The 12,694-nt window shown below is 40.3% G+C and overlaps 1 protein-coding gene across 7 annotated transcripts in view; it reads right to left on the bottom strand.

The window, feature by feature from the left end:
• MCM10 (minichromosome maintenance 10 replication initiation factor) overlaps positions 1–12,694 on the bottom strand; it is a 36,727-nt gene that overhangs the window by 10,602 nt on the left and 13,431 nt on the right. For all 7 annotated transcript variants that reach the window (XM_005214308.3, XM_005214309.5, XM_005214310.5 and 4 more), the window contains exons 8-17: positions 12,481–12,648; positions 10,996–11,112; positions 8,578–8,777; positions 6,960–7,060; positions 6,249–6,359; positions 6,044–6,161; positions 4,032–4,260; positions 3,352–3,493; positions 2,281–2,399; positions 923–1,036 (exon numbers count right to left, since the gene is read on the bottom strand). In XM_005214308.3, the coding sequence (XP_005214365.1) occupies positions 923–1,036; positions 2,281–2,399; positions 3,352–3,493; positions 4,032–4,260; positions 6,044–6,161; positions 6,249–6,359; positions 6,960–7,060; positions 8,578–8,777; positions 10,996–11,112; positions 12,481–12,648 (1,419 nt within the window). The remainder of the gene's footprint in view (positions 1–922; positions 1,037–2,280; positions 2,400–3,351; positions 3,494–4,031; positions 4,261–6,043; positions 6,162–6,248; positions 6,360–6,959; positions 7,061–8,577; positions 8,778–10,995; positions 11,113–12,480; positions 12,649–12,694) is intronic.

Here is a 12,694-nt window from a genome sequence, read left to right as displayed (position 1 = left end):
TGTTAAGCAGCGACAGGAAAGGAATACACCATCTCTGTCCTAATATGGCCATCTTGTCAGAGGAAAAGCTGTCCTCTAAGGTAAAGGCTTTACCGACTCCCTAGGGTCTGTTCTTCCTCAAAGGAGTAGTTGGTTCAGTGCTGCCCCCACCAAATATAAAGGAGAATCTAAGGTTTTAAAAATAAAGTCAGAGTAAGTTGTAAGCTAAGCCTCTTCTTCCTCTTACACATGCTCACAATGCTGATTAGTCATGTAGGTATACTCAAAAGGAATGGTAATACCAGGAAACATGTACAGAAAGAACTTTTCCAGGGGACATTTACATTAGGCCCTGAGGAGAAGGGAACAAAAGTGGTTGATCACATCTGATGCCAAGGCAAGTTTTTCAATTAAGGGCCCAAGGGACTGGAAACTAAGGGTTGAGGACATGTTAAAACTTGAGAAGGGTGGCTTCCCTGGTAGCTCAGTGGTAAAGAATCTACCTGCAAGAGACGTGTACAATCCCTGGGCCAGAAAGATCCCACATGCCACAGAGCCACTAAGTCCATGCGCCACAACTATTGAGGCTGTGCTCTAGAGCCCACAAGCTGCAATGACTGAATCCCGTGCTCCCTAGGGCCTGTGTTCTGCAACAAGAGAAGCCATTGTAATGTGAAGCCAAAACTGTAACTAGAGAGCAGTGCTCCCAATGGCTGCAACTACAGAAAAGCCCACACAGCAACGAAGACCCAGCACAGCCAAAAACAAACCAAAAAAACTTGAAGAGGAGAGATAACACTGGGGTCCTGCCTAATTAAATGACCCTAAACCCAGGCAGGACTCCGGTCACAAAACATGGCCCCACACCCCACTGAGTCTCCACACCCTGCAAGGTCACAGAGCCCACAGATAGGCCATAGGAAGAGCCATCTCCTGCACTCACCGTCTTGCATGTCACGACTCGACATTTTACTTCCCGGGTGTTTCTCATCTTTTCTTCCATTTGTTCTTTTTTCACCAGAGGCTCAAAATAGCGTTCCTGCAGCTCAGCCTCGGCCTGGAGTGACATGACACCCAGGAGTCCTTAAACCAAATCTGATACAGACTCAGGCAGTTGTTTAATAATAATCAAATCAGACCTGAAGAAACAAGCTAACTATATGAATGTATGGCTCAGTGAACTGCAATCCAAAAGATGCTAAGTAGAAATACGCCCTTAATGGACAAATAGAAGGCATGAAAGCATTTGGTGATGTGTAAGACACTAAATACAAATTTAAACTATTGACGTGATTAGCAGTGTCATGAGCTCAAGTGTGCCCCAGAAGGGAAATGTTTCCATTGTTTCAACACAGACTAGTTTATGGGAGGTGCTGGATGACTCCTCAGTGATGGCATCCCATCTGTTTGATTCTATTCTCCAGACCAAGCACTTGGAAGGAGCAACCCCTGCTTGTCTGGAACAATGTGTAGAAGATATGAGGGCAGAGAGCTATTCATGACAGAATGTGGTCACGGTTCAAGTCAGCACAGCTGAACAAGGCATAAAGTGCCAGGGAACTTGGCTCTATGGTCTCTCAGGGTTTGCTTGACCTCCTCTCTTGTCTCGAGTCCAGTAGAAAAGTATTTAATTGTCTCCTTAGGCCTTTATTAACCAAAAGAAAGGTAGATCATTTGGCATGCTGGCACTAAATAAGGGACATTTAAAAAATCTGCTGTAATACTTTTTTTGTTATCTCAGTGACCACTACCCCTGCTGCTGACAGGGACCACAAGCGCTACACCTTTTGCAGTGCACGGAACAGTACCTCATACACCAAAGGATTGTTCTGAATGTTCTATAGGGCATCCATGTTGATGGAAAACCTATTATAACTTTTGAACCTAATAGCTTTATTTATATACAACCCTACGACATTTGTGCATGGTTTTAATATACACTGACTGTTCCTAAGGTGCAACCGGACAAGTCCTATGGTTATGGAGAGACAGCTGTGCCTTGATGTCTTGTACAACACAGTAACTTGATATTTTTATACAATATAAAGTTATTATAAAACATGGACTGAAACACTTTAATATCAAAGTCAATTTAAATAATGTTGAATGATACTCTTCAAAGCAACAAAGGCAAAGCTAAAATCTATTAGCAATATTCCTGTTCTTCAAAATAAATTCAAACAAACCAACATACAATTAATGTTTCAGCTGAGGTTACAGGAACAAATTCTGAGTCCCATAACAAAGCACCCGAGTCAGAGGATAGCTCTGTTACCTGTGACATTCTGGGCTCTTTCTTACCTCTTTTAAGATCCCCGTGTGCCTCGATTTTGCTTTTAGAATTGTCTGAAATTCCTCAGATTCCAGGTAGGCAAGTTGCTCTCTCCTTTTTTTCTTGGCAGGCTCCAATTCATCCTCAGCTAGAGCAGAATGAAAAAGTGTGAGCTGTCACAGAGGAACTGCAGAGTCAGTGTGCCTCACCAACTCAGCTTCCCCCAGCTCTGTTCCCCGCCATAAGACCCTTCAACTGAATTTACCTCCCCTGGTACCAACAAAGGGAGGCTCTTAGAAGAAGTGAACTGAGAAGTACAAACTAGAATGGAGGAAGGGGATGGAGGTTTAATCACTAAATTAGAATCTCTTTTTCACCTTAAAATAAGGGCCAATTATGAAAAGAGGTAACAACAACAAAACTCCTATCTACAAATTGAGATTAAAGTGACAATTGTCAGCTTCAGTTTTAAAAATTAAAATAGGGCAATTTAAAACAAGGTCTGCTCCTTTAAAACAAAGTAAATCTTTATACTAACATATAGGTGCAAAGATCCAATGAGTAATCTCAAGATTTTAAATTGTACATAATTTCATTTTAATTCAACATGATTATAAAAAACAATCAGTTCCAGCTGCAGAAATTCTACTTAGGTACTCTCCATAGAGGAAAAGTGGAAACAAAATAATGACTTTTGATGTCGAGGGCTTCCCTGATAGCTCAGTTGGTAAAGAATCTGCCTGCAAGGCGGGAGACCCCGATCCGATTCCTGGGTTGGAAAGATCCGCTGAAGGAATAGGCTACCCACTCCAGTACTGGGCTTCCCTTGTGGCTCAGCTGGTAAAGAATCTGCCTGCAATGCGGGAGACGTGGGTTTGATCCCTGGGTTGGGAAGATCTCCTAAAGAAGGGAAAGGCTACCCACTCCAGTATTCTGGCCTGGAGAATTTCATGGACTGTATAGTCCATGGGGGCGCAGAGTCGGACACGACTGAGCAACTTTCACTTTCAGTCTTTCAGCCTTCAGGCTGATTATGTTTTGGAACATTTCCTCTATAAGTAGTGTCTCTTTCCCACTGGACAGCTTCCCATTTGGAGTACCTTGAGGAGAAAATGTGCTGTTCTTTTCTACACGTTCCTTCACTTCCAGGACATCCTGGGGTTCCTTTAGCTTCTTAATGCTATTTGGGTCTGTTTTTGTAAGAATCCGGCCTTTTGACCTTAATTTGGTTATAGCAGCTAACTAGGAAAACAGAAAAGAGAGGGAGATAAAAATCTAAACGATAAGATAGGCATCTGTAGCTCTGTATCCCTTTCCAATGAATTAACCAGTGAATTCTGGCAGTTCTCAATCACACATTAGTAAAATATATCTTCATTTTACTTAGCGTTATTAACACAATCATTAAAACTTCAAAGAAGGGAAAACAGGTCTCTAAGTTAGCAAACCAAATCTCAGTTTATTTTTTAACTTCAAATAGTCTGTAAGCTTTTAGATCCACAAAAGAACCACATAAACATTTTAGAAGTTTGTTTCTTTCATGTTATCTCCTGCAGCCTGACAAGAAACAATGTGGAAACAGTGGCTAATTTTCTTGAATTAAATTAATGGCATTGTTGATACCAATTATCATTTAAAATTCCTTTGACTCTAATTATCATGATCAATAAATAGGTATGAGGTAAGTGTCTTTTCTGGTTACGGGTATATTAAGTTTGAAGCACCAGCTATGTCTCACAGAATACAAATCCAAGTGGTGAAGAAAACAGATGCCAGTTACCTTTTTGGCTTCTGCTAAGGCATTCAGTTTTGGTCTTGGTGGTGGTGACTCATCAAAAAAGAGGACATCATCTCCTTCTGAGATGCCTCTTCCAAGCTTGGGCATCTGCGTGGTTGGGGTTCCTTTCATCTTGGGGAATTCAGCCCCCATTGGTGGAGATCGACAAGGGGGCTGCTGAGAAGAGGATGGCACAGCTGGGCTCTTGATTTCACTGGAGCTTTGCAGAAAGCTTTATAAAGAAAAAGGCAGTCACAAACTACGCACACAAGCACAAAACACACAGACTGGGAGATTGCAGGCAGGCCACCAGCTGATAAGTAGTCGTTAATAAAATAATTTTCCATCCTTGGTTATTCAGATTAGCGCACAGTAAAAACAAAAGTAACCTCACTAATTCTTCAGTTAACTGATTTTTCACTGAATAAATGCTAATTGTTTCACCAATTTAGAACTGATTACTAATTTTATCAATTGGCTTTCTAGTGGGGTCGGTATATGGAGCATCTTCAGCCCTGAAGGTTTGCTGTGCCCTCTGGTTAGCTGAGATGCTTCAGGAACTCACTGAATCTGTGTATTTTGTCTATTCTACTAGGATGAGGTAACACACACGATACATTTGGAAGTCGTAGAAGAAGGGTGCTGTTAATATAATTCACACTGATTATTTTATATAGGGGCTTTTTTTTAGTTTTAAGATGATATTTTATTTTTCTACTATAGTTGTTTTACAATATTGTGTTAATTTTTGCTGTATAATATACCTCCTCCTTCTTGAATCTCCTATTCCTTCATATGTGGCTTCAAGGGCTATGTAAAAACAACAAAGGTCAGAAATCACTTGTCCAAACCTCTCATTGTTGAGATGAAGAAACTGAGGCCCAAGACCCCACTGCCCATTAAGTGACAGGCTGAGGACTAGTACCAGGTAATCCTGAGCCAGTCTTCTTTTCACTACCATATTATCCCCACTTCTGTAAGTTTCAGGCTGAGTCTGCAAACAGCCTACCAGATGCTGCCCAAAGATAAGTTATGTTTGGCCAGGAAAACTTTGAAAAACTTTAAACCGTAATGCCTTTAAACTGACAGGTACTTTCCACTCCCCACAAGGTCCACATATGTCCATATACATTCATGTCATCTGTAGGCCCCTGATGAATACTGCTATAGATAGTCTACCAGGACCTCAAACTAACCCACCTGAGGCCAAATCTGTTCCCCTATTTTTCCAAAGCATCTCTTCCTGACTTGTAATAGACTTTTCCCCTCCATGGAACCACATTAAGAGCCCAGGTCTGGGACAGCAATGGTTCAACACTGGAGTAGAACAGGTAGGTATGAGTTTATACTTGGCTCCACCATCTACTAGCTCTCTGGTCTTCAGTTACATTAGTCACAAAACAAGGATAATAACACTTCACAGATTATGGTAAGGACCAATGTGACGTGTGTACAGTGTAAAGCATGGTGGTCAGTGTACACTGGGTGCCTGTAGACAGTAGCTTTTACTACCATTCAAATAACTTCCGTTCAAGAGTCTTTGATTCATTTTCCACACCCATTTTCACTTGATTTTGCCTCTCAAATGACTCTCCATTTCGGTGTCTCAATTTTATCACTGACCTGAACAAATGCAGAAGCCATGCACTGGCTCAAGACTATAATTAAAAAACCTAACTGGCAAAACTGAGAAACAGGTGGCAAACCGGCCACAGTCTACTTTCCTTTTTCACAAAACTGTCTTTGTATGTCATTACTTTCTCTTTTCTATAGCGACATTAATTACTACAGCCTGTAGTATCTGGTCTCAGGATTCACTAGCATCAGTCAGAAATACTTACCTTTAAATGCTTTATAACTTTAAAAGTTATGTTAAAATTATTCTTAAAAAACTTTCAAAGTTGAAAAGGTGGCCAACCACCTCAAATCCAGTCATTTCTGAAATCTACTAGGACAGCCCCAGAATTCACGAGATGAGCAATCTAAACAGGGAATATTAAACCTGTGACTCCTACCGTTTCTGTATTTCTTCTGACTTCTTTTTCCGCATCTCTAACATATGCTGCTTCTGTTGCTTCAAGAGGGCTGATGCTGAGATAGACTGGAAAGCAGGTTTCAGGCTCCCCACGATCCCTAAAACACAAACCACAGGCTGAGGAAGTTCTGAGAGGGGGCAGGGTCTCAGGTGTGGACACTTGAGCAGGTGCAGGCTGACTCTACCTGATGACTTGGCTTTGGCTAAATGATGTTTCAGGTTTCTGGCTCCAGATGTAGGCAAGTCCATCAATTCCCTGAATTCCTCAGAACAAGACAAGCTCTTCTGGGGTATTCCTGAAATATACATCAGATTTAGACGATTCAAAATTCAGTCTATTTTCTGTCATGTGTCTTATTCCTTTTTAAACTCTGCTTTCATAATTTTTTCATTTGTAAAATGAAGTAGATGGAATATCAAGAGAAAAGAGAATCCTTAACCTCTAATATCAGACCAGTAGGACTGCAAAGGTAAGACAAATATCTCACTTTGAAAAATGATTAAAACACTATTATCTGAGGGGTCATTTCACACACTATTTCTGGATTATGCACTATGGGAGAGGGTCCATGCTAGACTTTGACTGCTGTTATAAACAGAGCCCCAAGGACAGAGTGGAGGTGGAATTCTCGGACCTGTTTTAGTTAAAGACAGGAAGCTGACAATACTGATTCTAGTGCCAGACACTAAGAGTTAGACCCAGATAAATCAAGACGTTTTAAAAACCTAAGACACAGCTAATACCAATATGCTGTTGCTTAAGATGCTGCCAACGAAGCTTGGGTCTCATAGTTCAGGTGACTTCACTCAGGATAATTTAGAGTTAGGAACTAACTGTTTTCAATCCTGAAGACTACAAATTTAAGATGGAGAAAGAAACAAAGAAACAAAGTTACCTAGTTTTTGTTGAGTTTCCTGAAGAATCAAGTCTGTGCCCTTAACCACCAGGTTACTCAGAGTGGTTTGAATCTTCTTTTTAGGAGCAACAGCAGCTGCACTGAAAAGGAAAATGAAAGCCACTTAAAGTCAATGCTCTATGAGGTAAAGAAGGCAGAAAAGTAGTAGTTACAAAATGTCAATGTTTCTCAAAGCTCCTTTTAAGTAGACTGTAGTTAATACCATGGTCCTACCCGTAACTGGTGTGTGCATTATGTCACAGACCTAAGACAGGCAACCTACAAACTTGCTTGAAGGCCATTCTGGAAAAGTAAATTGGCAAAAGAAATAAAAATATGCCAATACTTTGATCAGGACTAGGACTTATCAAGAAGTCTAGGATTTACGTTAAGATCTATGCAAAAATTTAGGATATTAATGGAAGGTTTGTATTGATAAAAGTTAGAAATACTATAAATGTTTATCCATAGGGAATTATTTAAATTATCAGAGCCATGTAAAAGAATACTATGTAGCCACTAAAAATAATGCTGTTAAGTGAATATTCCACAAAGAAAAATTCATTATTTTTATGGGAAAGAAGAACATTGCAAATTATAGGCATACTATGATCTCATTTTATACTCTTAAAAATTTATACTTATGGGAAATGTCCCCTCCAAACCATATTTACCAAAACTAACAGTTATGTAGATGGTGGGATTATAGATGGTTTTTATTGTTTCCTTTTGGCTAAATTGTACATATGTTTTAAAAAAAATAATGTTACGTGCATTGCATTTTGCAATTTGCTAAAATACAGACATTATTTTAAATCTTAAAAATGTTCTTGATATTACAAAATAGACAGGAGGTGAGAGTCCTCTAGCCCAATGTCTCTTGGATTGAGGACAAAATCTGTTTTATTCTTGGACCAACTGTAGCTCCCTTGAGCCAAATCCCTGCCTCAAATGTATTTTATAGAGTCAGGTGACAGGCGATCAATCACCTACTCAGGGACTCTAGGGAGAGGCTGAGATTCCCCAGGAATGCCAGCTTCAGCAGTACCCCCCTCCCCTGTGAGGTTTCTCTGCATATTCATTCACTAAATTCTCTGTGGGTTCCCTGAGATCTACAAACTCACACTCACAGTCACGATGGAAATGATTTCAAGGATGTCAACATTATGATGAACACTTTCAGTGGCCAATCAGTCCTGACAAAGTTGGACTATTCACATTTGAAGCCAAAGAGGAAGTGTGGGCTCCCTGTTAAAGACCAGGATAGCCCGACTCAGTTTCTCCTCCTTCTAAGTGTTTTCCTCTCTTTTCAGGAATGAAGTAACCTTGTTTTAGGTCTCTTCTCCTCTGCTACATTGTTTTAGGCAGCTTGTTATAAAAGATAAAACCTGTACAAACCTTCTAGGACTGGGACAAAAATGTACAACCACTGGGTTTACTTTTTGTTTTTTCCTTTTTGGCCACACAGCACAGCATGCAGAACTTCCCCAATCAGGGATGCAACTCACGCCCTCTGCAGTGGAAGCATGGAGTCCTAACCACTGAACCACCAGAGAAGTCCTGGGTTTACTCTTAAATGAAGACCCCAGCCCTCAAAGAAGCTCTGAGAATGTCTTACATTGAGGCTGCATATGAGGCTGAAGAAATGCCTCCGTAGTAAAAACCATCCTGACACAGCCGTTCTCTCAGGCTGATGCCTTTGCAAGCAAACTTCTTTGGAATGCGGCCTCCAGAGAAGGTGGACTGCAAGTCAGCTCGCCTGGCGCTAAGCCTCTTGTACTGGGCCTGGATGTGATACTGACAGTATTCACAGTCGTTCTGTGAAGAGAAAGAGCAGCTGTATCAACATTAGGGCAACAGGCCGGGGACAATGTTAATGGACACAACTCCTTTCTCCCAGCCTCACAGAGAGCTAGTCTGTGGGCAAAACCCTCTCGGCTAACTTCTGAGATCATTCTCTATCCATAGCTAAGAAGCAACTTAGAAGTTCATCCTCTAGGTAATGGGGTGGAGTAGGGGTGATAAATTGGAAGATGGGGATTCATACACACAAACTATTATATATAAAATACATAACTAATAAGGACCTACTCTATAGTACAGGGAACTCTATTCAGGACTCTGTAATGGCCTATATGGGAAAGGAACCTAAGAAAGAGCAGGTATAAGTATATATATAACTAATTCACTTTGTTGTATACCTGAAACGAACACAACATTATAAATCAACTATACTCATTAGAAATTAAGAAAAAAAAAGTTAAGGGGACTGAACTCTGAACACACTATTCAGGTACAAGAAAAAGTGGTACTTTTCACTGCCTTCGTCCTCCTTCTACAGTGGAAATAAAGTTAGTTTCTAGGGTGAATCTTGAAAATGTTATGCCAAATAAAAGAAGTCAGACACAAAGGTCCCATGTTGTATGATTCCTTTTATGGCATATATCCACAGAGACAGAAAACAGATTACAGGTCATCAGGGAAATGGTTACTTAATTGCTAGGGGGTGTTTTTTAATGGCGCGATGAAAAGATTTTGAAACCTGAAGCTGGTGGTTACACAATAAAGTGAATACACTAAATATTACTGACGTAAATGGTTAACTGTACATAATGTGAATTTTACCTCAACAGAAGTTACAAAATAAAACAAAATCAATTTCCTTTCTGTTTCTCTGGTTGACTATCAGACAAATGCTACCCTTACAGTGAAAGGAGCAAAGAGAAACTATGAAGTATTGTCGAACTGGGTGAAACTTAACAGATGCTGACAGTGGAGGTTTAATGGTCCAGCTCTTGTGATCTGACAGGTGCACTTCCTCTGAGACCTCTTTCCAACTGTCTCCTTCCTCCCTGTTTCCTGCTCACTAGTTCATCTGTTAGACAGCAATGAGAGAAATAAAAAGAGATGAAACCAGAACCTATTATCCAGTCCTTTCAAAGAGCTCTAAGAAGTACTACTTCACATGCACTTGGATGGTTGTAATCAAAGTCAGACAGTAACAAAGTGTTAGAGAAACCAGAACCCTCACATACTGCTAGGGAGATTGTAAAAGCCACCTGGGAAACCAGTTTGGTGGTTCCTCAAAAACCTAAATACAGATCCAGCAATTCCGCTCCAGGTTTATAGTTGAGGCAACTGAAATGGACTTCCACATAAAAACCTGTATATGCATGTTGACAGCACCATTATCTGTAACAGTCAGATATGGAAACCACCTAAGTGTCTATCAACCAATGGATAAACTGAGTGTAGTCTATCCATACCATGGAGTGTTATTCAAATACCAAAAGGAATGAAGTGCTGATAAAAGGCTTTGTAGCATGAGCATAGCACAGATGAATCTTAAAAACATTATTCTAAGTCCAAAGAAGCTAGATACAAAAGGCTGTACATTATACAATTCCACTGTATGAAACGTCTAGAATAGGCAAATCTATAGACAGAAAGTAGATGAGTAGTTGCCAGGACTGGAGGAGAAGGGGAATGGAGAATTACTGTTAGTGGGTATGGGTTTTTAGAAGGGGACTGAAAATGTTCTGAAATTACCTGGTGGAGATGATTTCACAACCCTGTGAATACATTAAAAATCACTAGATTGTGCACTTCAAAACTGAATGGTCTGGTATGTGCATTCTATCTCAGTACAATGTTTATTTACTTTTCAAAAAAGAGAGTCCTAATAAAAGGTAGAATACAGCTATGTACTGGCTAAAACAAGGTTGCAGTGTATTTCATCATTAGTGTTTGATCTTCAGCACTAGAAAGAATTGAGGGCAAATTAAAATTCTGTCTTTCTTAAAGTTCCCAATCAGCTGGTAATAAAAGATCAGTTTCCTAAGAGGTTAAATCCTTCCCCCGCCCTCAGCTTTTTAAACTGGCCATTATTAACCACACATTTTACTTTCTCACTTTGAAGCTTCCTATTATGTAGGAAACTCAGTTCCAAATAGGTCATTACAGGTAAAGTGCCTAAAATTTATTCCTATTAGTTTCTTTCTTTAGCAAAAACCACCCCAACAAAGCTTAAACCTACCAAATTCACAATCTGTGTACATGGTTCTCCATTCTTTTTCTTTGCTTTACAGGTTCCCAGGTCAAGAGCTTCCCCCATAATTAAGATCTTTTGAGGATGATCAATAGATAAGCACATCTGTAGAAAAAGAGGTAGTGGGAATTAAAAGCAAACAAAGGTATGGCCCCTCACCAGCAAGAATGGATATAATAACGGTTGGCACGAGTTAGGCTTTTTATCCTTTTCATCAGTGCCCTGGGATTTGAAGCCAGTGCCCTGTAAAACAGTTGTAGAAATGGGAGAGAGAGAAGACATTTAGTTCTCTGTTCCCTCCTGCATCTTTACTATCAGAATCCTAACGCTCAGCCTTGAGTGATAGAGCAGGTTCCCTGTTTTCCCAGCATTCTTTGCAGCTAGTGATTGTCATGTAACTCCACTCTGGCCAATGAGACTGAAGTAGGATTCTGCAGGGAAGGTAGCCAGGAAAGCTTCTGCTTTTCTATAAAAGCAGAGTGAAGAGGCTGGCTGACTTCCTGGCTTCAGTGGAGATGTGATGGCTAGGGTTTCAAAGCCATCTTGTGACCAAGAGGGAAATCTGAGAGACTCATGGACACCAGCTCTGGCATTAGGGCATTACGACTTGATGGACGTGGGTTTGGGTGAACTTCAGGAGTTGGTGATGGACAGGGAGGCCTGGCGTGCTGCAATTCATGGGGTTGCAGAGTCAGACACGACTGAGCAACTACACTGAACTGAACTGACACTGCCTATGTCTGGATTTTTTACTATCCAAGAAAAACAAAAACTTCAGTGTCTACCATTACAAAGAACTATAGCGCAGCTTTTTTGTTACTTGTGGCCAAACACCTTCCAAACCAATAAATGAAGATTTGTTGCTATTCTCTTGTGAAAGCAATGAATGCAACAACTTTGTCTCTTACTCCTCCTGATATAGTGTCTATAACAGAAGCAGTAGCCTCTTGTTGACTCCTGTGGAGAAACTGTTAGTGTTCACAATGTACCTAGGTTTGCAGTTTACTAGAGAATCAGTAGGTAGTAACCCAAATTCTAATGCTGCTTAAGACAGTGAAAAGTCACTTTAAAAACCAAAATTCCTAAGTTGCAGCTATGATTGTACTAACAAACGGAACAAACCCTCCTCAACTATAAACCCTTCCTTCCTGATGCTATCAAGGATATTCATAGGAGATGGAAGGGAACCTGAGCCCAAGAACTGAAAAATAAATTCCAGGAAGCTTGGAATGAATTTGAAAAAATATAATGAAATAAGTTCTCATAAAATATTCTAGCGTAGTCTGAAATTCAGAATACTGGCAGGTAAGAAATGAACGACAAACAAAAAGCCAGTAAAATGGAGTCAAAATAATACAAAAGCTCGACTTATTACCTGGAGGTAGACCAGCATAAAGGTTTTTGATAGAACTCAGCCAAGTTGTAAAGACCACAAAAAAAAACCCAAACAAACCCATGGAAACAGAGTCTTACCTCCTCTGAACCATCCTTGGGCTTCATGGGGTTTGCATTGAGCAGCCCTATGACAGAACCCTGCTCTGTCTTCCAGAGTTCTTTGTGAACCTCTCCAAACAAGAACAGTGACACACATCGCGTCAGGTCACGAAGATCATTCAGTCGCCAGATGCTAAATGTTTTCCCCTGGAGCAAATCATTTATGCTTATCTTTAATAAATCTTGAACAATG

This window comes from Bos taurus, chromosome 13 (assembly GCF_002263795.3).
Source record: "Bos taurus isolate L1 Dominette 01449 registration number 42190680 breed Hereford chromosome 13, ARS-UCD2.0, whole genome shotgun sequence".
Lineage (NCBI taxonomy): Eukaryota > Metazoa > Chordata > Mammalia > Artiodactyla > Bovidae > Bos > Bos taurus.
The sequence above is the reverse complement of the archived record's forward strand: the minus strand, read 5'-3'. Positions and strand labels throughout refer to the sequence as shown.